This window comes from Bos mutus, chromosome 21 (genome assembly GCF_027580195.1).
Source record: "Bos mutus isolate GX-2022 chromosome 21, NWIPB_WYAK_1.1, whole genome shotgun sequence".
Classification (NCBI taxonomy): domain Eukaryota; kingdom Metazoa; phylum Chordata; class Mammalia; order Artiodactyla; family Bovidae; genus Bos; species Bos mutus.
The window spans coordinates 40,459,713-40,484,449 of record NC_091637.1 but is presented as its reverse complement, the minus strand read 5'-3'; the positions used below and the strand labels follow the sequence as shown (position 1 = coordinate 40,484,449).

The 24,737-nt window shown below is 36.5% G+C and overlaps 1 protein-coding gene and 1 long non-coding RNA gene across 5 annotated transcripts in view; one reads left to right on the top strand and one right to left on the bottom strand.

The window, feature by feature from the left end:
• LOC138984423 (uncharacterized) overlaps positions 1-15,771 on the top strand; it is a 151,267-nt gene extending 135,496 nt beyond the window's left edge. For 3 of the 4 annotated variants that reach the window (XR_011461696.1, XR_011461694.1, XR_011461695.1), the window contains exons 4-6: positions 15,006-15,334; positions 15,426-15,489; positions 15,595-15,771. This is a non-coding gene — a long non-coding RNA (uncharacterized lncRNA). The remainder of the gene's footprint in view (positions 1-15,005; positions 15,335-15,425; positions 15,490-15,594) is intronic. The other variant, XR_011461697.1, reaches the window with a different exon arrangement.
• The window catches only part of SCFD1 (sec1 family domain containing 1), a 113,176-nt gene continuing 94,033 nt past the window's right edge, over positions 5,595-24,737 (bottom strand). The window contains exons 20-25 of the mRNA XM_005896640.2: positions 23,530-23,583; positions 20,388-20,440; positions 18,067-18,100; positions 17,391-17,456; positions 9,935-10,003; positions 5,595-6,087 (exon numbers count right to left, since the gene is read on the bottom strand). Coding sequence (XP_005896702.1) covers positions 6,064-6,087; positions 9,935-10,003; positions 17,391-17,456; positions 18,067-18,100; positions 20,388-20,440; positions 23,530-23,583 — 300 coding nt within the window. The 3' untranslated portion in view covers positions 5,595-6,063. The remainder of the gene's footprint in view (positions 6,088-9,934; positions 10,004-17,390; positions 17,457-18,066; positions 18,101-20,387; positions 20,441-23,529; positions 23,584-24,737) is intronic.

The window sequence follows — 24,737 nt, the reverse complement described above, 5'->3', positions numbered from 1 at the left end:
ACAAAGTCCGTCTAGTCAAGGCTATGGTTTTTCCAGTGGTCATGTATTTGGATGTGAGAGTTGGATTATAAAGAAAGCTGAGCACTGAAGAATTGATGCTTCTGAACTGTGGTATTAGAGGAGACTGTTGAGGGTCTCTTGGACTCCAAGGAGATCCAACCAGTCCATCCTAATGGAAATCAGTCCTGAATATTCATTGGAAGGACTGATGCTGCAGCTGAAACTCCAATACTTGGGCCACCTGATGGGAAGAACTGACTCATTGGAAAAGACCTGATGCTGGGAAAGCTTGAAGGCAGGAAAGTAAGGGGACGACAAAGGATGAGATGGTTGGATGGCATCACCAACTCGATGGACATGAGTTTGAGTAAGCTCCAGAAGTTGGTGATGGACAGGGAAGCCTGGTGTGCTGCAGTTCATGGGGTCGCAAAAAGTCGGACATGACTGAGCAACTGAACTGAATTGAACTGATACAATAGGACCTCATAGCTTACGTCGACTAGTCTCAAACTTCCAATCCAACCTCCCCGCCCAACCCCCTCCTTGTTCATTGTTCAGTTGCTAAGTTGTGTCTGACTCTTTGTGAAACCATGGACTGCAGCCCACCAGGCTTCCTTGTCCTTCACTGTCTCCCAGAGTTTGCTCAAATGAATATCCATTGAGTCGATGATGCTATCCAACTATCTTATCCTCGGTTGTACCCTTCTCTTCCTGCCTTCAATCTTCCCAGCATCAGGGTCTTTCCAGTGAGTCGGCTCTTCCTATCAGGTGGTCAAAATATTGGATCTTCAGCATCAGTTCTTCCAACGAATATTTAGGATTAATTTCCTTTAGGATTGATTGGTTTCACTTCCTTGCTGTCCAAGGGACTCTAAAGAGTCTTTGCCAGCATCACAATTGGAAAGCATCAATTTTTCAATGCTCAGCCTTCTTTATGGTCCAACTGTCACATCCATACATGACTACTGGAAAAACCATAGCTTTGACTAGATGGACTTTTGTTGGCAAAGTGATGTCTCTGCTTTTTAATACACTTGTCTAGGTTTGTTTAGCTTTCCATCCAAGGAGCAAGCGTCTTTGAATTTCATGGCTGCAGTCACCATCTGCAGTGATTTTGGAGCCCAAGAAAATCAAGTGTGTCACTGTTTCCATTGTTCCCCCATCTATTTGCCATGAAATGATGGGACCAGATGCCATGACCTTAGTTTTTTGAATGTTGAGCTTTAAGCCAGCATTTTCACTCTCCTTTTTCACCCTCAAGAGGCTCTTTAATTCCTCTTCTCTTTCTGCCATTAGAGTGGTATCATTAACCTATCTGAGGTTGTTATTTCTCCCTGTAACTTGATTCCAGCTTGGGATTCATTCAGCCTGGCATTTCGTGTGATGTACTCTACATATGTTAAATAAGCAGGGTGACAATATACAGCCTTGACACAAACTGCTTTCTCAATTTTGAACCAGTCCATTGTTCCATGTACAGTTCTAACTGGTTTCTTGACCTGCATACAGGTTTCTCAGGAGGCAGGTAAGGTGGTCTGGTATTCCCGTCTCTTTAAGTTTGTTGTGATCCACATAGTCAAAGGCTTAATAAACCAGATGTTTTTCTGGACTCTCTTGCTTTTTCTATGATCCAGCAGATGTTGGCAATTTGATCTCTGCTTCCTCTGCCTTTTCTAAATCCAGCTTGTTTATCTGAAGTTCTTGGTTCACATACTGTTGAAGCCTAGCTTGAAGGCTTTTGAGCATTACCTTGCTAGCATGTGAAATGAGCTCAATTGTCAGGTAGTTTGAACACTGTTTGACATTGCCCTTCTTTGGGATTGGAATGAAAACTGACCTTTTCTAGTCCTGTGGCCACTGTTGAGTTTTCCATATTTGCTGACATACTGAGTTCAGCACTTTCACAGCGTCATCTTTTTGGATTTGAAATAGCTCAACTGGAATTCCATCACCTCCATTAGCTTTGTTCGTAGTGATGCTTCGTCACCTCTACTAGCTTTGTTCATAGTAATGCTTCATAAGGCCCATTTGACTTCCACTCCAGGATGTCTGGCTCTAGGTTAGTGACCAAACCATCGTAGTTATCTGGGTCATTAAGACCTTTTTTTGTAGTTTTTCTTGTATTCTTGCTACCTCTTCTTAATCTCTTCCGCTTCTGTTAGCTCCATACTGTTTCTGTCCTTTGTTGTGCCCATCCTTGCACGAAATCTCTGATTTTCTTGAAGAGATGTCTAGTCTTTGCCTTGTTCACTTAAAAAGCCTTTTTGTTTTTATTCGTGCTATTCTCTGGAACTCTGTATTCAGTTGGGTTATCTTTCCCTTTCTCCTTTGCCTTTCATTTCTCTTTTCTCAGCTACTGGTAAGGCCTCCTCACACGACCACTTTGCCTTCCTGCATTTCTTTTTATTGGGGATGGTTTTGATCACTGCCTCCTGTATACTGGTATACAGGAACTAAGAACCTCTGTCCATAGTTCTTCAGGCCCTCTGTCTACCAGATCTAATCCCTTGAAATCTATTTGTCACCTCCACTGTATAAGGGATTTGATTTAGGTCATACCTAAATGCCCTAGTGGTTTTCCTTACTTTCTTCAATTTAAGCAAAATGACTCAGTTATATACATACACACATTCTTTTTTTAGTATTCTTTTCCATTATTATCACAGGATATTGAATATAGTTCTCTGTTAAACATTAGGACACTGTTCTTTTATTTTAAATATAGTAGCTTGAATCTACCAACCCCAAACTCCCAGTCCTTCCCTCCCATCTGCCAACACACTTGGCAACCAGTCTGTTCTCTACACCCGCTTTCATGATTACACAGCTTCCCCACTAGACCCCTCCTCCCAGAATGCCTGCCACACCACAGGTGCTCAGGAATTGTATGAATGAATGGATGGATGAAGAGATGGAATATGTGCAGGTCTGTTCTGTTTTGCAGGTAGATTTATTTGTGTCATATTTTAAGACTCCGCATATAAGTGCTATCATATGGTATTTGTTTTTCTCTTTCTGACTGACTTCATTTAGTACTGATAGTCTCCATTTGCATCCATGTTGTTGTAAATGGCATTATTTCATTCTTTTTTATGGCCAAGTAGTATTTCATTATGTATGTATATGTGCCACATCTTCTTTATCCATTCACCTGCTGATGGACCTTTGTTGTTCCATGTTTTGGCTATTGTGAATAGTGCTGTTATGAACAGAGTGCACGTATCTTTGTGAGTTATAGTTTTGTCCAGGTTTGTATTCCCAGGAGTGAGACTGCCAGATCATATGGAAATTCAATTTTTAGCTTTCTGAGATCCCTCCATAGTGTCTTCCACAGTGGCTGTACCAACTTGCATTCCCACCAACAGTATAGGAGGGTTCCCTTTTCTCCATACCCTCTCCAGCATTTATTTGTAGACTTTTCAATGATGGTCATTCTGACCCTAAGTCAATTTAAATATAAACTAGAAAAAGAGCCCACCTCCTTTTGTCTTTCATGTAGTTATAAAATTTCTGAATGTTAATTATTTAGAGTATGACTTCTCCATTTCTAAGGAGACAGGGACATTGCTTTTTCTCCTATCTTAACATCTTAATTAGCCTTGTCTTTACATAAAGGTCTCTTCTGAAGCCCTGAGTGCCAGCCACTTGGACAGATACAGTGCTATGTACTGAATGTCTCCTACAAAATCAAATGCTGAAGCCCTAACCCCCAATGTAATGGTATTTTAAAAAAACTTTTATTTTATATTGGAGTATAGTTAATACTGTTAAGTTTCAGGTGTACAGAAAATGACTCAGTTATACATTATATCTATATATATAGATATATTCGTTTTCAGATTCCTTTCCCATTTAGCTTGCTATAGCAGAGTCCCCTGTGCTATATATAGTAGGTCTTGTTGGTTGTCTGTTATATACTTTTTCAAAACTTCAAAAAAGTTTATTGTACTATAATTGCTTTACAATGTTAATTTCTGCTGTGCAGCGAAGTGAATCAGTTTACATGTATACATATGTCCACTCCTCTTAGCTTTCTTTCCCATTTAGGTCACCACAGAGCACTGAGTAGAGCTCCTTGTGCTGTACAGCAGACTCTCATTAGTTATCTATTTTATACATAGCAGTCTGTATCTGTGATTCTGCTTCTCCTTTGCAAATAAGTTCTTCTGTACCATTTTTCTAGATTCCATATATATAAGGCGATATTGCACCATAGTTTTCTCTTACTTCACTGTATGAGTTCCATTTTTCTCCACACTGTCTCCAACATTTATTATTTGTAGACTTTCTGATGATGGCCATTCTAACTGGTGTGAGGTGATATCTCATTGTAGCTTTGATTTGCATTTCTCTAACAATAATGATGTTGAGCATCTTTTCATGAGCATGTCTTTGAAGAAATAATCTATTTAGGTCTTCTGTCCACTTTTTGATTGGGCTTTGATGTTGAGCTGCAAGAGCTGTTTATAAAATTTGAAAATTAACCCCTTGTCAGTCACATCATTTGTAAATATTTTCTCCCATTCTGTGGGTTATCTTTTCTTTTTAAAAATCGCTTGCTTTGCTGCGCATAAAAAAGCTTTTGAGTTTAACTAGGTCCCATTTGTTTAATTTTTATTTCCATTGCTCTGGGAGAAGAAATGAAAAAGGTATTGTGTGATTTATGTCAAAAAGTGTTCTACCTATGTTTTCCTCTAAGAGTTTTATAGTATTGGGTCTTACATTTAGGTCTGGAATCCATTTTGAGTTTATTTTTGTGTATGGTGTTGAAGAATGTTCTAATTTGATTCTTTTACACATAGCTGTCCAATTTTCCCAGCACAGTTTGTTGAAGAGAATGTCCTTCCCCCAGTGTTATGGTATTTGGAGGTAGGGCTTTTGGGAGGTAACTGGGTTTGGATGATGTTATGGGGTGGAGCCCCATGATGGGATTAGTGCCTTTAAAGGGGGATGAAAGGACCAGAGTTTGCTCTCTGATCCCCACATGAGGATACATGGCTCTCTGCAAATCAGGAAGAATGTTCTCACCAGACACCAGATCTGTTGCTAACTTGATCTTAGAATTCCCAGCATTCAGAATTGGGAGAAATACCTGTTGGCTGTATAAGCTACCCAGCCTATGGTAATTTATTGTACCAGCTCAAACATACTTTAAATTTATACCCCAGGAATATGTCAATCATCTACAATTATTATTCTGGACCTTTGCTTTGGTGTGATGGCACTGACTCATGGTGGGTGGGAGTGCAGGAAGAAACAGCATCCTGATAATAAAACAAGATTTACAGAACTGTCTGTAACACTAAAGATTCCTCTTGGTGAGGCTCATTAAGAGGAAAAGCTCTCTGGCCTATGTAATAGGAACAATTGTTTCCTCTGGAGAGACAGGTTTGCTTTTATCTTATGGCTGTCCTGAGATACATGACTAATCAGCGTTCATTTTTAGTGCTGCATTTCACACAGAGAGGAAGGTGAGTACTAAATTTAACACTTACTTTTACATAATATTTAGAAGTTCTGTATTTATCTGCTCCAGATGTTAATGTTTGTGCCATTATATAAAGGAGATATAAATGATAAAATGTACACAGGTGTGCCAGAGGGAGAAGGGACATTAAAGTGGCATTTAAATCTAGAGGCAACATAGGAAACAAACTATGGAAAGGTAATTTTACAATTAAAATGAATACAAGTAGGAGATTCATGAACCGATCAAATAAGACATATATTCTTAAACTTTCACTAGCTTCAATCGTAATACATTGGTTATTATATTAGCATTTTAACATTATATTCAGACAGAGCTTTCCTTCTTTCCAAAGTACTTTCATCTCATTTGTAAAAAATAACAGATGTTCTACAATGTTAAAATTTATTTCTGAAATGCTTTATTTTTTTAATCAGTATACATTATATTAAGTATATAGAATTTCCTTAAAAATTAACAAATACCTCTAAGTTTCACCGTTAGGACATTGATATGGAGAAGGAAACATCTGGCTCTTTTGACTTTTTACATTTATTCAAGTTCTAAATAGATTCTCATGTTACGGTTCTTCTGTGCTATTTTTGTCCAAGTTGTGACAGCTAAAACAAAAGATAAATCATAAATATTACTTTTTTAATCACAAAATAAACTTCGGTGTTAATCATATTTGTAGTCACCTTAAATGCACACTTCTATCATGGTAAAATTTAGGCTGTTTCATGCACTGTATTGTATTTTAGAATAATACCTTTTCCCTCAATATTCACTAACTTAAATGTTTCAGATTTATAGATATTTAAAACTTATGGTGAAAAGATGTGTCAACATTATATAGGAGCAAATTCAAGTAATAGAAAACAAAAACAGAATTAAAAAATATTAACTCAGCATGAAAATGTAAAGAAAAACGTGTGACTTCAATGATGACAATTCACTTTTCTATATATTTTAAGGTTTGTAAAAGAAATTAGAAATATATTAAATATATTTCTAAAGATCATTAAAAGGAAGGGAAAAGGATTTCAATTCTGGAAGGCTGGGTAAACTCCTATTGGACCAAGTCTCTAAGAGAGAGAAATTATAAATTTTAAACAAAACCAACTTCCTATAGGCAATGGGGAATGACGGAAAGAAGGTGAGTTTTGGCACAGAATCAACATTTGGAAGGAAGGAATAACACAGGCTGAGTTCTCTGGCTCTTAGCCTGAAGGCAGGCCACAGTTGGTACTATACTAGCTGCTAAAATGGATAGAAAACATAGTCTTTCTGGCTTGAAAAATCAGACGAAAGGGTTTGGGGGCAACGCTACTGGAAAGTGAGGGAGCCCTAAGTCTGTATATAGACTTTTCCTAAATCTATGGTAAAACCCTGAACCACTGATGAATGAGAGACTTGAGATTTGAGCTGTTGCCGAAGAGAGAACATTGAGTCTGACCAACACTCTAGAGAAACAATTCAGTTTTGAAAATATAACAATGTAAAGGATACAGTATAAAATTAGTAAATACAAAGACACAGGAAACCAGGGACCCAGTCTCTAGCGGGGAAGACAATGGAGATCAATAGTGAGTTGATCCATGTGTGGTAATTAATAGCCAGATTTTAAAAGCAGCTAGGACAATATCCTCAAAGAAATAGTGAAAAATAGGCTCACAATGACAGAAAAAAGGAAATCTCAGCATAAAAATGGAAACAGATACACTGTAATTAAATTATTGAAAACCAATTATTGTGTGTGTGTGTGTGTGTATATATATATATGTGAAATTAAGAGAACTCATTGCCAGCATACCCGAGCTACAATGATTGCTAGAAAGTTTTTCAGTCAACAGACAGAAATTAAAATCTGTAAGTGGGGATAAAGAGCACTAGAATTCATATCCATATAAATGCAAATGATTTATGTCTTTATTCTACACATGACTGTTTAAAGCACAAAAAACACTGTCCACTATTTTGTAAAATTAATGATGTATGTAAAATATGACAATTGCAGCATAAATGTTGATATTTATGGTTGAAGGCTTCCACATTTAATACAAGTGCCATAATAACTGGTTTATTAACAGTTAAAGGTATATATAATGTGATTTCTAGAGCAACCCTAAGTTAATAATGCAGAAATGAATTAAAGCGGAATTCTAAAAAGTGTTCAAGTCTTACAAAGAAAGGAGAAACAGAGAAAACAGTAAAATGGTAGGCCTAAATCCAATCACAGTAATAATTACATAGATGTTAAAGACCAATGCACTCCAATTAAGAGAGACTGTCAGAATGGCTGGCTGTTCATTGTGGGTTTAAAAAAAAACCCGTAAGATCCAACAATATTCTAAGATACAGTATATAGTTGGATCTTGAGAGAGAGATATATATATACACACATACACACAAGATATAGGCTTTAAGTATAATATGCTTGATATATAAGATATATGCTTTAAATTCACAGACAAGTTGAAAGTAAACAGATGGAAAAGTTATAAGATGCAAACAGTAAGTATAAGAAGGCTAGAGTAGCTTTATTACAGATAAAGTAGATTTCAAGACAAAGAGCATTACTAGATATGTAGAATATGGGCATAATGATAAGAGCCCACTCATCAGAATATACAACAATCAAAACTCTGTATGTACCTAATAACAGAACTTAAAAGCAAACATTGACAGAACTAAAGGAAGAGACAATTCCACAATCACAGACGGAGATTTTTAATACCTGATAGAACTAGACAGAAAAAAAATCGATACAGAAGATCTAACTAATGCCATCAACTACTTTGACCAAATTAATATTTACAGCTCTTCCTTCAAGTTCTTCATATGGAATGCCTAGCAAGATAGACTATATGTTGGTTTATAAAAGGAATTTAAATTTTCAAACAATTAACTTACATGTAAAATGTTCTATGACAACCAGGGAGTTAAATTAGAAATCAATAAGAATAAGTTATCTAGAAAAACCACAAATACTTCAAACAACAATAGATCTCTCTACAAGGGCTAAAGAATAAACCACCAGGTAAATTAAAAATATTTCAAATGATAATACAAATATATCAACATTTGTGGAATGTGTCTAAAGCAGTGTTTGGGAAGACTTTAAACTTTATGGCTGTCAAAGCTTATTTTAGAAATGAAAAACTAAAGTTAATGATTTAATAATTATCCAATATCAGATAGTAAAAGAACAAGGTAAACCCAAAGTAATCAAATAAAAAGTAGAAACCGATGAATAGAAAACTAATAGAGAAAATTAGCATTAACACCATCTAGTTCATTGAAAAGATTAACAAAATTCAGAATCTTCTAGTTAACCAAGAAAAGTTCCATTTATGATGTTCTAGAATATTTAAGACTAATTTATGGTGGGAAGACATCAAGACAATGTTTTGGGAGCAAGTTTTGACTAAAAGCAAGGACTGACTGGCAAAGGCCATAAAGGAACTCTGTGTGAACTTCTGTGCCTTGCTATGGTTTGGGTTACTCAGGTGAACAATACCTCTGACAGAGGCAGGAATGAACACTCAAGATATGTGTATTTCACTGCTGTAAATTTTACTTCCAGAGAGTAACACAACAACTAAACAAATAATGAAATCTAGTGAATGATATTGGCACTGATGTATTAAGGGGGAAGTGTACGGATATCTGTAATTTACTCTGAAATTAAGCTGGAGTAATGAACAGAATGGAAAGATGGACAGGTGCTTATAAAGCAAATGCAATAAAATGTTAGTGGGGAATGTAAATGTATTCACTGTAAATTCTCTCCAGTTTTCCTGTATGTCTGAAATTCTCATAATACCAGTGGGCTACCGCATTAAGGTTAAGAATAAAAGAACCATATGATAGTGGGTAAGAAAGTTGTGCTGGGAAAAGGTGCTAAAAACGAGCAGAGGGTACAGTTATGATTTTTATGATAGCCAAGGCAAAGGTGAGTAAATATTATTGGTCAGCCTACTAAGCCTCTGAGGCAGTTTAAGCTTTAAAAAGCTGAAGTTAATATTGGGAACAATAGTCAAAGAATGTAAAGACTTTCTACGCCTCAGCAACTGCCATCATTGACTTTCAAGGTGAATGACATTCTGTTGTATCAATCCCCCAAGAAACAATTTCTCAGTCCAATTTGTGATATGACTGGCAAAGTCAGAAATATGGACAGTATGTCAAGGAAATGCTGGACTGAATTTTGCCTAAGCAAGGACACTACTCCAATTAAAAGTTTTCAGAATTAAATTTACCTTTTCATAGATTTGGGATAATGGAAATAACATTACACACAAGAGTTTCCTTTAGAGTTGTCCATGGCAAAACCTTACATTCTTCTAGTTCTGTGGCTTTTTGTTTCAGCTGGCTCAGATGAATAGGATTATCTTGCTCTCTTTTGAAAAATATCAACAGCAACTTAAGGTATGTTAAAGAAACAAACTAAAAAGTATACTTTACCTGTTTTATGAACTGTGTAGCATTAAAAAGTTCACTGCAACCATATAAAATATGCTTGCCTTGTTTCCCCTGTAAAAGAATCAAACACAGAACTCACATACAAATAATAAGTAACATTTTCAATATTCCCAAGAAGAGGGGTTAAACATAACAAGACTTTTTGTTATTCTTAAAGGTTTTATTTCCCTTTAGGGTGAGTACTGGATTTTAGTGTACACCTATCTATCCTAAAATTACATGGAGTCAAGTAGTGAAATGGGCACATTTTTTCCATTCAAAATGTGTTAGGCACATTTCTAGTGCCATTTACACTGAAAAGAGAAGGAACATGATGAGTGACCCATTTCATGGGAGCAATAATTATAAAATCTTCAGCCAACATTCTATGTAGGACTGTAACTACTTGAAGAAAACATTTACAGTTTTGTTACATTGAAAGTAGAATATGGTGTGAGCAGCATGGATTGTCATTTAAGACTCATCTGTGATCATACAGTATTTATATGTTAATATACCCTATTCCTCAGAAGAAATGGAGTGGCCATCATGGTCAACAAGAGAGTCCGAAATGCAGTATTTGGATGCAGTCTCAAAAACGACAGAATGATCTCTGTCCGTTTCCAAGGCAAACCATTCAATATCATAGTAATCCAAGTCTATGCCCCAACCAGTAATGCTGAAGAAGCTGAAGTTGAACGGTTCTATGAAGACCTACAAGACCTTTTAGAATTAACACCCAAAAAAGACGTCCTTTTCATTATAGGGGACTGGAATGCAAAAGTAGGAAGTCAAGAAACACCTGGAGTAACAGGCAAATTTGGCCTTGGAATACAGAATGAAGCAGGGCAAAGACTAATAGAGTTTTGCCAAGAAAATGCACTGGTCATAACAAACACCCTCTTCCAACAACACAAGAGAAGACTCTACACATGGACATCACCAGATGGTCAACACCGAAATCAGACTGATTATATTCTTTGCAGCCAAAGATGGAGAAGCTCTATACAGTCAGCAAAAACAAGACCAGGAGCTGACTGTGGCTCAGACCATGAACTCCTTATTGCCAACTTCAGACTTAAATTGAAGAAAGTAGGGAAAACCACTAGACCATTGAGGTATGACCTAAATCAAATCCCTTATGATTTACAGTGGAAGTGAGAAATAGATTTAAGGGCCTAGATCTGATAGATAGAGTGCCTGATGAACTATGGACTGAGGTTCGTGACATTGTACAGGAGACAGGGATCAAGACCATCCCCATGGAAAAGAAACACAAAAAAGCAAAATGGCTGTCTGGGGAGGCCTTACAAACAGCTGTGAAAAGAAGAGAAGCAAAAAGCAAAGGAGAAAAGGAAAGATATAAACATCTGAATGCAGAGTTCTAAAGAATAGCAAGAAGAGATAAGAAAGCCTTCCTCAGCGATCAATGCAAAGAAATAGAGGAAAACAACAGAATGGGAAAGACTAGGGATCTCTTCAAGAAAATCAGAGATACCAAAGGAACATTTCATGCAAAGATGGGCTCGATAAAGGACAGAAATGGTATGGACCTAACAGAAGCAGAAGATATTAAGAGATGGCAAGAATACATAGAAGAACTGTACAAAAAAGATCTTCACGACCCAGATAATCACGATGGTGTCATCACTGACCTAGAGCCAGACATCCTGGAATGTGAAGTCAAGAGGGCCTTAGAAAGCATCACTACAAACAAAGCTAGTGGAGGTGATGGAATTCCAGTTGAGCTATTCCAAATCCTAAAGATGATGCTGTGAAAGTGCTACACTCAATATGCCAGCAAATTTGGAAAACTCAGCAGTGGCCACAGGACTGGAAAAGGGCAGTTTTCATTCCAATCCCAAAGAAAGGCAATGCCAAAGAATGCTCAAACTATCGCACAATTACACTCATCTCACACGCTAGTAAAGTAATGCTCAAAATTCTCCAAGCCAGGCTTCAGCAATATGTGAACTGTGAACTTCCTGATGTTCAAGCTGGTTTTAGAAAAGGCAGAGGAACCAGAGATCAAATTGCCAACATCCGCTGGATCATGGAAAAAGCAAGAGAGTTCCAGAAAAGCATCTGTTTCTGCTTTATTGACTATGCCAAAGCCTTTGACTGTGTGGATCACAATGAACTGTGGAAAATTCTTAAAGAGATATGAATACCAGACCACCCTATCTGCCTCTTGAGAAATTTGTATGCAGGTCAGGAAGCAACGGTTAGAACTGGACATGGAACAACAGACTGGTTCCAAATAGGAAAAGGAGTTCGTTAAGGCTGTATATTGTCATCCTGTTTATTTAACTTATATGCAGAGTACATCATGAGAAATGCTGGACTGGAAGAAACACAGGCTGGAATCAAGACTGCCGGGAGAAATATCAATAATCTCAGATATGCAGATGACACCACCCTTATGGCAGAAAGTGAAGAGGAACTCAAAAGCCTCTTGATGAAAGTGAAAGTGGAGAGTGAGAAAGTTGGCTTAAAGCTCAACATTCAGAAAACGAAGATCACGGCATCTGGTCCCATCACTTCATGGGAAACAGATGAGGAAACAGTGTCAGACTTTATCTTTCTGGGCTCCAAAATCACTACAGATGGTGACTGCAGCCATGAAATTAAAAGACGCTTACTCCTTGGAAGGAAAGTTATGTCCAACCTAGACAGCATATTCAAAAGCAGAGACATTACTTTGCCAACAAAGGTCCATCTGTCAAGGCTATGGTTTTTCCTGTGGTCATGTATGGATGTGAGAGTTGGACTGTGAAGAAGGCTGAGTGCCAAAGATTTGATGCTTTTGAACTGTGGTGTTGGAGAAGACTCTTGAGAGTCCCTTGGACTGCAAGGAGATCCAACCAGTCCATTCTGAAGGAGATCAGCCCCGGGATTTCTTTGGAAGGAATGATGCTAAAGCTGAAACTCCAGTACTTTGGCCACCTCATGTGAAGAGTTGACTCATTGGAAAAGACTCTGATGCTGGGAGGGGTTGGGGGCAGGAGGAGAAGGGGATGACAGAGGATGAGATGGCTGGATGGCATCACTGACTCGATGGACGTGAGTCTGAGTGAACTCTGGGAGTTGGTGATGGACAGGGAGGCCTGGCGTGCTGCGATTCATGGGGTCGCAAAGAGTTGTACACGACTGAACTGAGCTGAGCTGTTCTGATCTGATACCCTATTCCATTCTGTAACTATGAATTTCATCCTTAATCTTGACAGAATGTTGGCACCCAGTAACATGCAGTCAAAACTCTTTGACTAGAGAATTTTGGTAAGTTCTTAATGCTGAAATTCTTATATGTATTGTGAACTTGAAGGCAAATTTGTAAGTTTTATTTTGTAATGTACAAACCAAATGTGGTTAATCAAGGAACCAAAAGAATTACGGCTTTGCACAAGAGAAGGACATTTCTTTGGGATATACTGAACTGAGTAAACATCGCTGAGAGAACAAGCAAAGCAAAAGTCACATCTCACCTTTTCTTCAAAATGAGATGGTATGTGTAGCCATTAAATAGGGCCATATAACTGGGATTCTTGAGGCTATGCTCACATGAGGGCAGGAGTACATAAGGAAACATTAGACACATTTCATTTTCAATTGTGAACCACCAGGATACCCTGGTCTCAGGGGAGCGCCAGTCCTGCCCAAGGAGGGATCTTATATTCCTCTCTGGTCACACAGCTACAGTCAGGCTGTATGACCAGGTTTAACAGCAGAAACAAGAAAACATGATAGCAACCAAGTGAAATCATCAATCTATGTTTTCCATTAAAGAACACTCACAAACTAGTAGAAGTTGCCCCCTGGTCTATCTTGGACCCTAGCACATGCCTATTTTAAACAATAGTTAAAACATTTCATTCAGGGTTGGCCAAACATCAGCACCAGGGTATCATTAACTAGCTGAGATTAATCTTGTGCTTATGTAAGTATATTCTCTCTCCATCCTTGATCAAGCTTTCTTAATTGTAATTATTTGTCACCATTTTTCATCCTTTATAGCATTTACAGAATATAAAAACAAAGATAAACACAAAACTCTAATCTTCTGTGTCATCTAGTGAGGTATAGTTATAATTAACACTGCAGTTTAGTAATATTTCAGTGTAAAACTTATTAAAACTATGTACAAATTTGATATTTCTTCTTTCCATTAAAAACTGAACTTTTTGAATGTACCAATACCTTGATTCAATGCAACAATTAATTATTAACTAAATCTAGCTTATTCCCTAGCCAATCACCTTCCAACAAAAGAACAACTGGTCACTGATATCAATATTATCAAACATATTGTTAAAATCAATCCAATTAATTTTATCGAATACATCAATGTTATACCAAATAGCAGTTACATTATAAGTCAGACTAACATTATTACCAAATAAATCAGCTAGAATTCTTATAGTATTTTCTTTGCCTTCCCAACAAAAATGGTACTTGCTCATTTTGTGAATGGGTATAAATCAAGTGCCATATGAGGTAATTCTCAATTACAAGTCTTTCAGAGCCATAGGCATAAGTTTTGTTTCATACTACGAGGCTGTATTACATAGGCATGAGGCAGGCAGGCGGTCACAGACCTACTAGAGTGCTCAGTTTCCCCTAAATGGGGCTGAAATGATAGAAAAATGAACATTATGCAGAACAAAGGAAACAGTAAGACCAAATGGGATTAAAAAACAAAAATTCTCATGATAATTAGACTATATGGCTTAGTAGCTACTAAACATTAATGGCTCTATTAAAAACCCATTGGAAACCTTAAATTTAACAGTGAAAGGCAGGATGCTTTGCCCCCTAAAATCAGGAAGAAGATAAAAAAGTCTGCTCTGGACTCTTCTGTTGTTATTGGAGGCTCTAGCCAGGGTGGGTAGGCAAGAAAAAAGAAAACACATCCCGAAAGGATAAGGAAGATGCTTATTCACAGATAACATGATATTGTTTATAGAAAATCTTAAAAATCCATTAAAAAACTATCAGAAATAATAAATGAGTTTAATAGGGTTGCAGGACATAAGATCAATATACAAAAACTAATCAGATTTCTATATAATTGCAGTGAACAACCCAAAAATGAAATGAAGACAAGACAATTCCTCTGAATCTGTTTGGACAGTTTCTTCTTTTCACCTGCGTGTAAACTGGGATTAATGGTTTCTGCATCTGTACTAACCAGTGGATAACAGAGTCTTATAAACTCTCACTCAGCCACCTACTCCCTGTGACTGGGAATGAAGAGCGGGAAGTGCAGCAGTCATACCGCTGCCACTGTGGATCGGAGTCGTGCTGAAGCTGATGGTCTCCTAAACCAGGGGCCAAATTCTGGGTAAGAATTACGGACACATGGGAAGATGGAGAAGTTTTGATCCTCAGAAATGGAGCCAATAGGTAAGTATTAATAATAAAAAAAGCTAACATTATCATGGTACCCTGCAAAAGGTTGGGAGCAAGAGAATGATACTCTTAGCTATATTTACAGATGCCCACAACACCTGCAGAAACAGCCTCCTTTATTTGAAGCTGAAGGCCCAAAATGGATTCTGGTAGGTTTATGAAAGATTTAATCTAGACTTATGTGCTATATCTCGATGATGTTACCCAGAATAATTCTAATACTTCCTTTTGTTTTACATATTCTCATTTTACAGGTTTTATATATTCTGGAGGACCCCTTCTGGGAGGCAAAATTAGGATATTGTTGCTGCTCAGATGTGTACAGAAGAATCTGTTCAACACAAGAGCCAAAGACCACTGTGTAAATATGAACCCAAGTGATCATCTGTTAAGAATATACCTGATATAGAGACATAAAACACCTGTTACATGGCTGATGGGTCAAGTGTCATGTGCCCTACTATCTGTACACCATGTTTTGGTGAGTGAAAGGCATTAACAAGTTAAAACAAAACATTTTGTAAACTGAAACCAAGTAAAGGATAACTTGGTGGGCTTACATATCTACCACTGATAACCCTGAAGTTCTGGTGGAGGTGACTGATTGGGGAAAAGAACTAAACTTAGTTAACAATTGTTACATTTATTCAATTTATTAATACATTTCACAAAAATTAAAATTTCTGTGGTAGTGAGGGGTAAGTTACGAGGTTTACGCATGATTAAAAACAAGTTTACACTGGACTATTTGGTAAACTGCAAAGTTTCTTTAAAGTTACACCTGCATTTCAGTCACTACACTACACAAATGATTATTATTTTTTTGTTTTTATCCCTGTTTTTCTGGTCTGTAATGTGTAAAAAAAAAAAATGCAGAAGGAATGCTGATAAGTGTAATTAAGAAAAGTTACCCAAGGATGGGATTTAAGTACAGGATTAATTTCAGCTGGTCTGTTGCAACCCTGTGTTTACCCTTAGGTACATACCTGGAACCAATCATGTTGCTGACCCATGGCCAAATCTACATGAAACAGATTAATATAGTCTGCCCCAGGGTCACAGACAGACAGACCAGGGGACAACCGGCACCACTAGCTTGTCAGCACTGTTCACAGAACTTTTACAGATTCATGGGTTTTACACCTGGTTTCTGTTACGTTCCCTTGCTTTTTGCCTTTGAGCCTGGTCATGGAGCCCGATTCTGGCTATATGAACAGAGAAGGGTATAAAAGACATCTCTGTGTAAGACGGATGCTTCCCTGAAACCAAGGTATTGTACACAGATCTGAGTGGTGGTCCACATTCTGAAGCATGTTCTGTGTGACTGAGGTAGGACCCCTGGAGGTGCCTGATGATTCTGAAGCTCTGTGACATCCACCTATGTATTTTTTTCTCCTGCTGTACGAAAATTTCAGTATTTATTGATGTTTTACATAATATGGGACCACAAGGAATAATCATTAAGTGAATAAATGAAGGTTATAAAATGTCACTAACAATCACTAGTTCTGTCGCCTCTGCATTTTAAATGGCGTTTTTGCTCTCCAAGTTACACCTTTCCCTTCATATTCTTTTGCTTAGTTGTCTGTCACTGCTGCTGTTAGCTCTGAATAGCACACCACTTCTAAAGTGCTACCTCTGAAGTGCCTATTTGCTGAAAAAGCAGACATTCCAAGTTTGTTTGAAGTATGTTGCTGACTTAGGTCAATAAGATGAGAGAAAAGTGCTTAATTTAGGTAAATGGAGTTCAGTACATCATTTCACCCAGGGAGACTTTAAACATTTAAAGTCAAATTAAGATAGCTGCATAGTACATTACATCAAGAAGATATGTTATTTTCCAGATCAAGTAAAATTTTAGGCCAAAAATGAATGTGACATGGAAAAATGCTCATATATTCATTGTTTTCTTATCTGCCAGATTTTTAAACTACCTCTAGAAAAGGGATTATTTAAGACTCAGGAAAGCCATCAGAGACTGCTAATATGTTAAAGACATGGAACAACTGTGAAACCTCAAATAATAAAAGAATATGAACATCAAATGTACCTTTATGTAGTCAACCAGATTTTGATATTCAATGTAGTTGCCTCCTCCCACCACAAAAACAATTGCCTAAAAATGCAAGTAGAAGAAAATAGGTAAGTTAAAAGAAACGGAACAGTATTTTAGCTCTCAAGCAACATGGCTTTTAGTGTGGAGCCTATTCCACAACTTTTGCTGCTGCTGCTAAGTCGCTTCAGTCGTGTCCGACTCTGTGCGACCCCATAGACGGCAGCCCACCCGTCCCTGGGATTCTCCAGGCAAGAACACTGGACTGGGTTGCCATTGCCTTCTCCGAACAAATTTTGCTAGTTAGTATTTTTTTTTTTAACCTTCCTAAGTGCCTGATGCTCCTTCAATGATAGAGAAATTTATTTTTTAAAGTCTATAAATTTCTAATGTCTATTGGGTATTAAAGTGGAGATTTTTCAGAAACAATTATGAGGAAAATAAACCTCATCTTTCAATTAAACAATACCAAATAAATCCATAGGGCTTTTTCTAAAAGTCATCTTTGACTTTATTGTTATTTATAATGAATCTTCAGTACACAGGATCAGATTGATCAAGACTGCCAAACAGTAATCATCATAAAGCCATAGGACAAAGATATCCTTCAAGACTGCTGGGTCACCTTTTCATCCTTCCATTTTAGGGACAGAGAATTTTTATATGAACTTACCTCTTGGAATGGATTTTTGTTTCTTGGAACTGAGCTGTAAGAACAAACAATAAAAAACCCATACTGAAAATTTCACCCAAAGCTTTTCTTAAGGATAAAAGGGCATGGAAAATATATATATATACACACACATGCCCTATTATCTGTGTATTTATAATTCTTAAGTGGGATTCAGAGAACAAGCTAAATGAGGTACATGTCTCAGTGTCTAAAAGGGAATGAGGCAACCTGTTGACTTTAAAATTCCACAAGACTGAGAGGGAATAGGAAAGATGGAGCATTAGTTCCCACAACGAGTGGAGATCTGGGTGTAAGGTAAATTGATAAAATATATGCTTTAGTGATGAGTGAAAGTCGCTCAGTTATGTCCGACTCTTTGCGACCCCAAGGACTATGCTGGAGTGGGTAGCCTATCCCTTCTCCAGAAGATCTTTCAGACCCAGGAATTGAACTGGGGTCTCCTGCACTGCAGGCAGACTCTTTGAGCTACCAAGGAAGCCCACTTTAGTGGTAAATTATGTGCAAGTTTTACCATACTGGACAGATTATAGTTTGTGGGTATCTACATTTGTGGAAAAACTATGCAAACACATGTATGGCAAGGATAACAATTTAGGAAGGAAAAGGGGGATGAAAGAAGGGATCTGTATTTTTCTGTAACCTCTTTATATATTAATTACATATTTACTTCAAAAATACTTGGTGTCTAAGAGCTCTTTTTAATAAAGACAATTTGCAAAGCTTTTGTGAGTCAAATATATATTTGTTTTGAGTGCTAAAATAGGCTATACGAACAAAGATAACTTAGGTTTTCCTCACAAGCCATTTTTGAAAATCTCAACCAAGGGGAAAGAGCTATTATAACGGCTCAATGATTCGGTGACTGATTCCACAGTTCCATATTTTCCCCATTTCTGTGACCTGGGTGAAAATTCCATAAAAGGGGCCAGGAGCTGCCTAATGCCTCACAGTGTTTAACTTCCTTCTAGAGTGCCTGAAGTTCCTTTAAGAGCAGACATGAGGAGAGGCGAGACTTCAAAGAGCACTGCACTACCAGTTGTTAAAAACCGAGATCTACTTGTGATGAGACAGCTCAGGAGAAAGCTGAGCCTATTAAAAATGAAACTCCATGCTTCTCTGTCTTATCAACACTCCTAATATTCCTTCTTATTATCATGAATAAACTAGGTATAGGGAAAATTGAAAGAATTTCTCAGAAGTTTCTAAGAAGCAAAATATATCTACTGATAGAAATATAAGGAACGAAAAAATTGTAAGCTTGAGGACATCAAACGTGTTGTAAACCCACCATTTAAAAGTGTACAATTAGTGGTTGGTCTTTTAGTGTATTGAGAGTTGTACAACCATTACCACTGTCTAATTTTAGAACATTTTAATCACCCACCAAAGAAGCCCCATAGCCCCTTAGTGTCGCTCCTCATCCTCTTCCTTCTATAATTTATTCTTTTGTCAAATTCTTTCTTACCAGCTGCAGCTGCTAGCAGCAGCTTCTTTTGCAACTCTGGTATTATTTCTGGTAAGTTCAGAAAAGAGAATAACCTTTATGTTTCCAAAGTAATCTAATAATCAATTTTTTAGTGACCAGATTATCCGATCTGACTATCTACAAAGATTTGAAAGCTTGGGATAAATCAAAGTTTGAAAGATCCCAAACATGAGGTATAGGCAATAAAGAAGCTTCACCCAAGTTTTGCTGCTAAAGACCATTCCTCCAAGAAGGTTTGTTCTATAATTTTATCCTTTTTTCTGTATTTTATACACTACTATCATACCACCAGAATTAAATTTCTAAAAATATACCAATAATAAAGATAGTATCTTACCACACCATGTTTGTCAAAAAATACAGAAATTATTTGCAGAATGTTTCACTGCCAAAAAGAAGGATTCACAGCAATGGTCCCCAGGGGCACAGATTGTATGCATGAGTTCAATAAAAAACCAACTGGTATCCAACATAAAGCCTTCCTCTTTTTCATTTGGTCCAAAATATCCAAATTCTCCTTTTCTACACATAAGATTGTAATACCCTCATCATTTCATTAAAAACAACAAGCATCTAATGTACTTTTTTTCTGTATATATACTTGGAAGGAAAAGCATCAAAGTGTTAAGTATAATTATTAGTGATTACCTCTGGGTAAAGAGATTCTACATGTTATTTACTTACCAGTTTTCTATACAGTTTGAATTTTTAATAATAAGCAATTACTGATTTATAACAAAAAAATCAGTAAACGTTATTTCCATATCTGGTGGGAATGAGGAAACATACAACAAATTATGCAAGAGCTGCTTACCTGTCATTGCCCCGTAGCATTTTGGGATCAAAATACCTATAGTCATCAGTTTCCTATTTAAGAAAATAAAGAACTTTACCACAACTATGGAATTTCTCTTTAGAAAGTTCAAGTTTTGCTTAGAGTATTTTAAGATTACTTGATGAATCTACTAATGAATATTAAGCTGGTAGAATAAACAGCCATCATCAACACTTACTGTGCATTAAACATCATTCTAAGTGTCTCAGATGAAATTACATAATCCCGTGTCATCTCTGAGGTACTTGTTGTTATCCATGTTTTTCAGATGGGAAAACTGGGATACAGAGAGGTTATCTAACTTTCCTAAGTCTTATGACAAGTGTGGAAACTCCAGATCTGAACCTGGGCAGTCTAGTTTCAATGCCCCGGCACTTAACCACTATGCATGCTGCTTCTCAAGTGTATACCTGTTTTTATGTAGAAAACAAACTATGGTTATAACCGGGGTGGGGGGAGGGGGCGCAGATAAATTAGTAGTTTAGGATTAACATATACACACTACTATATATAAATTAACCAATAAGAAACTATTGTATAGCACAGGGAACTATACTTAATAATTGAGAAAAATAAATATACCTATAAGCCTATTATAAGCTAATGCACTTAAGTATTTTTGCTTTTAGAATTTTATTACATTATTATATGTCCATGATTTTATTGATTGTGCAGAATACCTAATACAGGTTCAAATCTTTTATAATTGAAACCTCTGGAGTTAGATATATTTTGCAACTTTGAATTTAAAAAACTGTAGATAGATAATATCATACATAGCAACTCTATATAATGTAGTATTCCCAGTGGGCAGCACCCCATCATCTAACATGGTAATATTTCTGCAGCTAAACAAATGAATATTAACATAAAGTATGATAAACTATAAAGAACCTCAATATGAGTTAAGGTTAGGTTTTGCCAAATGAATTATACAAAATCTTTTTGGATTTCAGAACTTGTGGATAAGGGTTGCTGGCCTCCATACTACATAATCGACAAACTTCTTGATATTAAAGATTTAGAAAGTACTGCTTTACTGCATATAATGTCATTACTTCCTAATCTCTATCTCCTTCTCCCTCCAAAGCACAAACACCCAAAGGAACTTACTCTATTCTGTGATGTTTTTTGATTCTTTTCTGGATGACCCTACCCAAAGGTGATCAGTGACCAACTCTGCATTATCATTATCTAGTCCTGCACTCAGTGCTGGCCAGTGCTAACAATCGCAGAACTCTCCCTGAACCAAAAGTGAAGTCGCTCAGTTGTGTCCGACTCTTTGTGACCCCATGGACTGTAGCCTACCAGGCTCCTCTGTCCATAGAATTTTCCAGGCAAGAGTACTGGAGTGGGTTGCCATTTCCTTCTCCAGGGGATCTTCCCAACCCAGGCATCATACCCGGGGTTTCCCGCATTGTAGGCAGATGCTTTACCATCTGAGCCACCAGGGAAGCCCAAAACCAAATGCAATGCCATAATCCTTCAACACTTTGTTCCAGGAAACCACTACTACCCAGGTGTACAAGGGTAGATGAAACCTATCTAGTATCTTGCCTAACCCCTTTTATTTTATTCAATCAAGACAAATCACAGATCACTTAGTAAATTGAGTGATAACAATGCACCTAGAATTAGGTTACAGCATTTTTAAAGCCTTTGAGATACAATATATTCAAGATTATTAGTCAGGTCTAACTTTGTACACATTGTTAATGTCTTCAATGCCTCCAAATCATTTTTCAATATGGGAACAAGACGGGGATAAGAGAGAGTGCAGGCATCTGTCCCACCTAACAGATGGGTGAAAAAACGCTTTTAAAGTAGAAAAATTTTACTTTTTCTAATTAATTAAAAAATATCTGCCTGTGGTAATGTGCCTTCAGTTATAAAGTCAAAGTCACTAGAACTGATAAATGAATTTATAGAAGTTGGAGACACATGTGAATAAGACCCATAATAGCCATCCATATGGCAGAAATATGGATTTGGCATCTAAATTTTTGCATTTATTTATATTTTTAATCTTTATAATCGTTTGGGATAACATCTTCCAGAAACCTACTGCCTATTATAAAGTAGTATTCTCTAAAGACAATCACAAATGCATTAATCATAAATGCATACTTCGCTAAGGCTTTTCAAGAAGCATTCCTTCATATATTCTGTACTCTTCATTTATTCATATACTCTAGGGTACAGTAATAACAAAGTCTATTGTTATTACATTGTCTACTATGTTCTCTGTATTGATTCTAGAAAAATCCACTCCTTTTTAGCTTATCATTATAGACAATTTTCTCTTTCCTTTCATAACTGCAACTGCCCTTTACTGGACTTTTTTTCTGTAACACTGTATCTTTGTTTTCACATGGACAGATTTTAAAATTTGTTTTTGTTATTTTCTTTAATGTTGTTATAATCATGTTATAACAAATATGAAATAATGACATATTAATCTGCAGATTCTGTTCTTACTCTGCTTCTCAGCCTGGTATGCTAAGTCTTGATGCCAAGTCTACAGTGACCCAGATCAACCCAAACCAGGGTTCTGATCTATTCCAAACAACCACTCTCTTTCCAGTTGCCACAGTAACATGGTGGGCTGCTTTATGAAACAGATTGTGATGATTTTTACATTCCTTTCTTGAATTATAAACAGCTCAAAAACCCATTTTTTAAGTAAATGCTAACAATATTTACTCATTTATCTCTTCATCAAACAATTTCAATTTACTTTTTAGGCCAAAAGAATTTAGTGCCATCTGAACACATGCTCTTAAATTTTTTACTATGCAATCCTATCCTAATTTAATTTCATAAAATTAAACTGGTCTGGTACTTTTCATATTATACCAACTGATGCTCACTAGTTCTCTTTTACTTATAGAAACTTGCTCCTTAGGATATATATAGGATATGATCTACATTTACTTTGCATGAGAGCCGGCCAGAGTGGATGCAGTAATGGCTAAAAACTGCTGTTTGAGGATGTGGACTCTTTCCTTTCCCTCACGCACTCTGCTGAGATGAAGCCCACAACACACTGAGCTTATCACCTTTGGTACAGGTAGTTTGGTACGCTCAAGAATTTACAAGTACAACGTTATATGCTACTCACAGGGTTTGACTTCATCTCCATCAGATTGTCTAAAATACGAGTAACAGGTAGATTCTGTGGAAGAAATCATTGAGTATTTTGTTAAATATCAGAAGAAATGACACACCAAAATTCTTCTTTAGTAACAAGACAACCTAATCATTCTATAGTTCAGTATGTCTACCTTTCAATCAAACACATTCTAAGATTAAGTATTCTATGAATGGTGTCATACATGTAAATATCTTTGGCACTACTCAAGGTTCCAAATGTAATCTTAAAAAATGTGTAGGTGTATCTAGGTTTAGTACAAATATATATTTGGGCTTTTTACTTTGCTGGATATCTGCTTTATTAATACTAGGAAGTTTTTAAGAACCCTGCCTCCGTTTTTCATTTCCTTTCGGTATATTTAAGTTTCTTTAAAAACACAGTACATAGTTCACAAAAATATTAATATATGAGATTACATGACCTAACAGCTTTTCATTTCTAATGTATAATCTTCGATTATACATTAGATACTTGTGTATCTATGTATACTTGTGTATCTAATGTATAATCTTTGATTGTATGTATAAAGATACACAAAGAGCACAAAAGATATGAAAGAACACAAAGATACTTGTGCACTTTCATAAAAATGGGGAAATGGATGCATACACAACTTTTAATTTTGTCTCAGGTAGACTTCAAATTTTCAGTGACATACTGCACTGTCTTCTTACAGAACAAATTCCACTTTGAACATGAAATGTATAATACTGGTGCTGACAGAAGATTGCCTCCTGACATGCTTACATGCATTGGGATAAGAAATTGTACTGTTCTATTTCAATCTAACCATTTGAACCATTATTTTGAGTATAACACATCGGGTACAAAAAATTTTCTAAGTGACTATTATGCCTATTCAAAGTTCATTTCTACTGGAATGGTTTTCTGCCCACTTTGAACTGATATTTCCTTTGTGAACTGTAGAGAATATTCTGGAAAGAATCATCTTGTATCCTGGAGATTTCATACAACAGAGGCAACCTTAAATCTCATTATTCACATAATAGTAGATAACACATTACTATTTCACAAGTTTTACTTTCTTTAGGTCATAAAACATTTTACTATTACTAAAATGGACTATCACTAAGGAAAACGGTGCTTTGCCCAGACAGAAAATATGCATTTCTTTTTTCTTTTTCTAGATTTGCAAGTAGAAATCTTTTAAGATA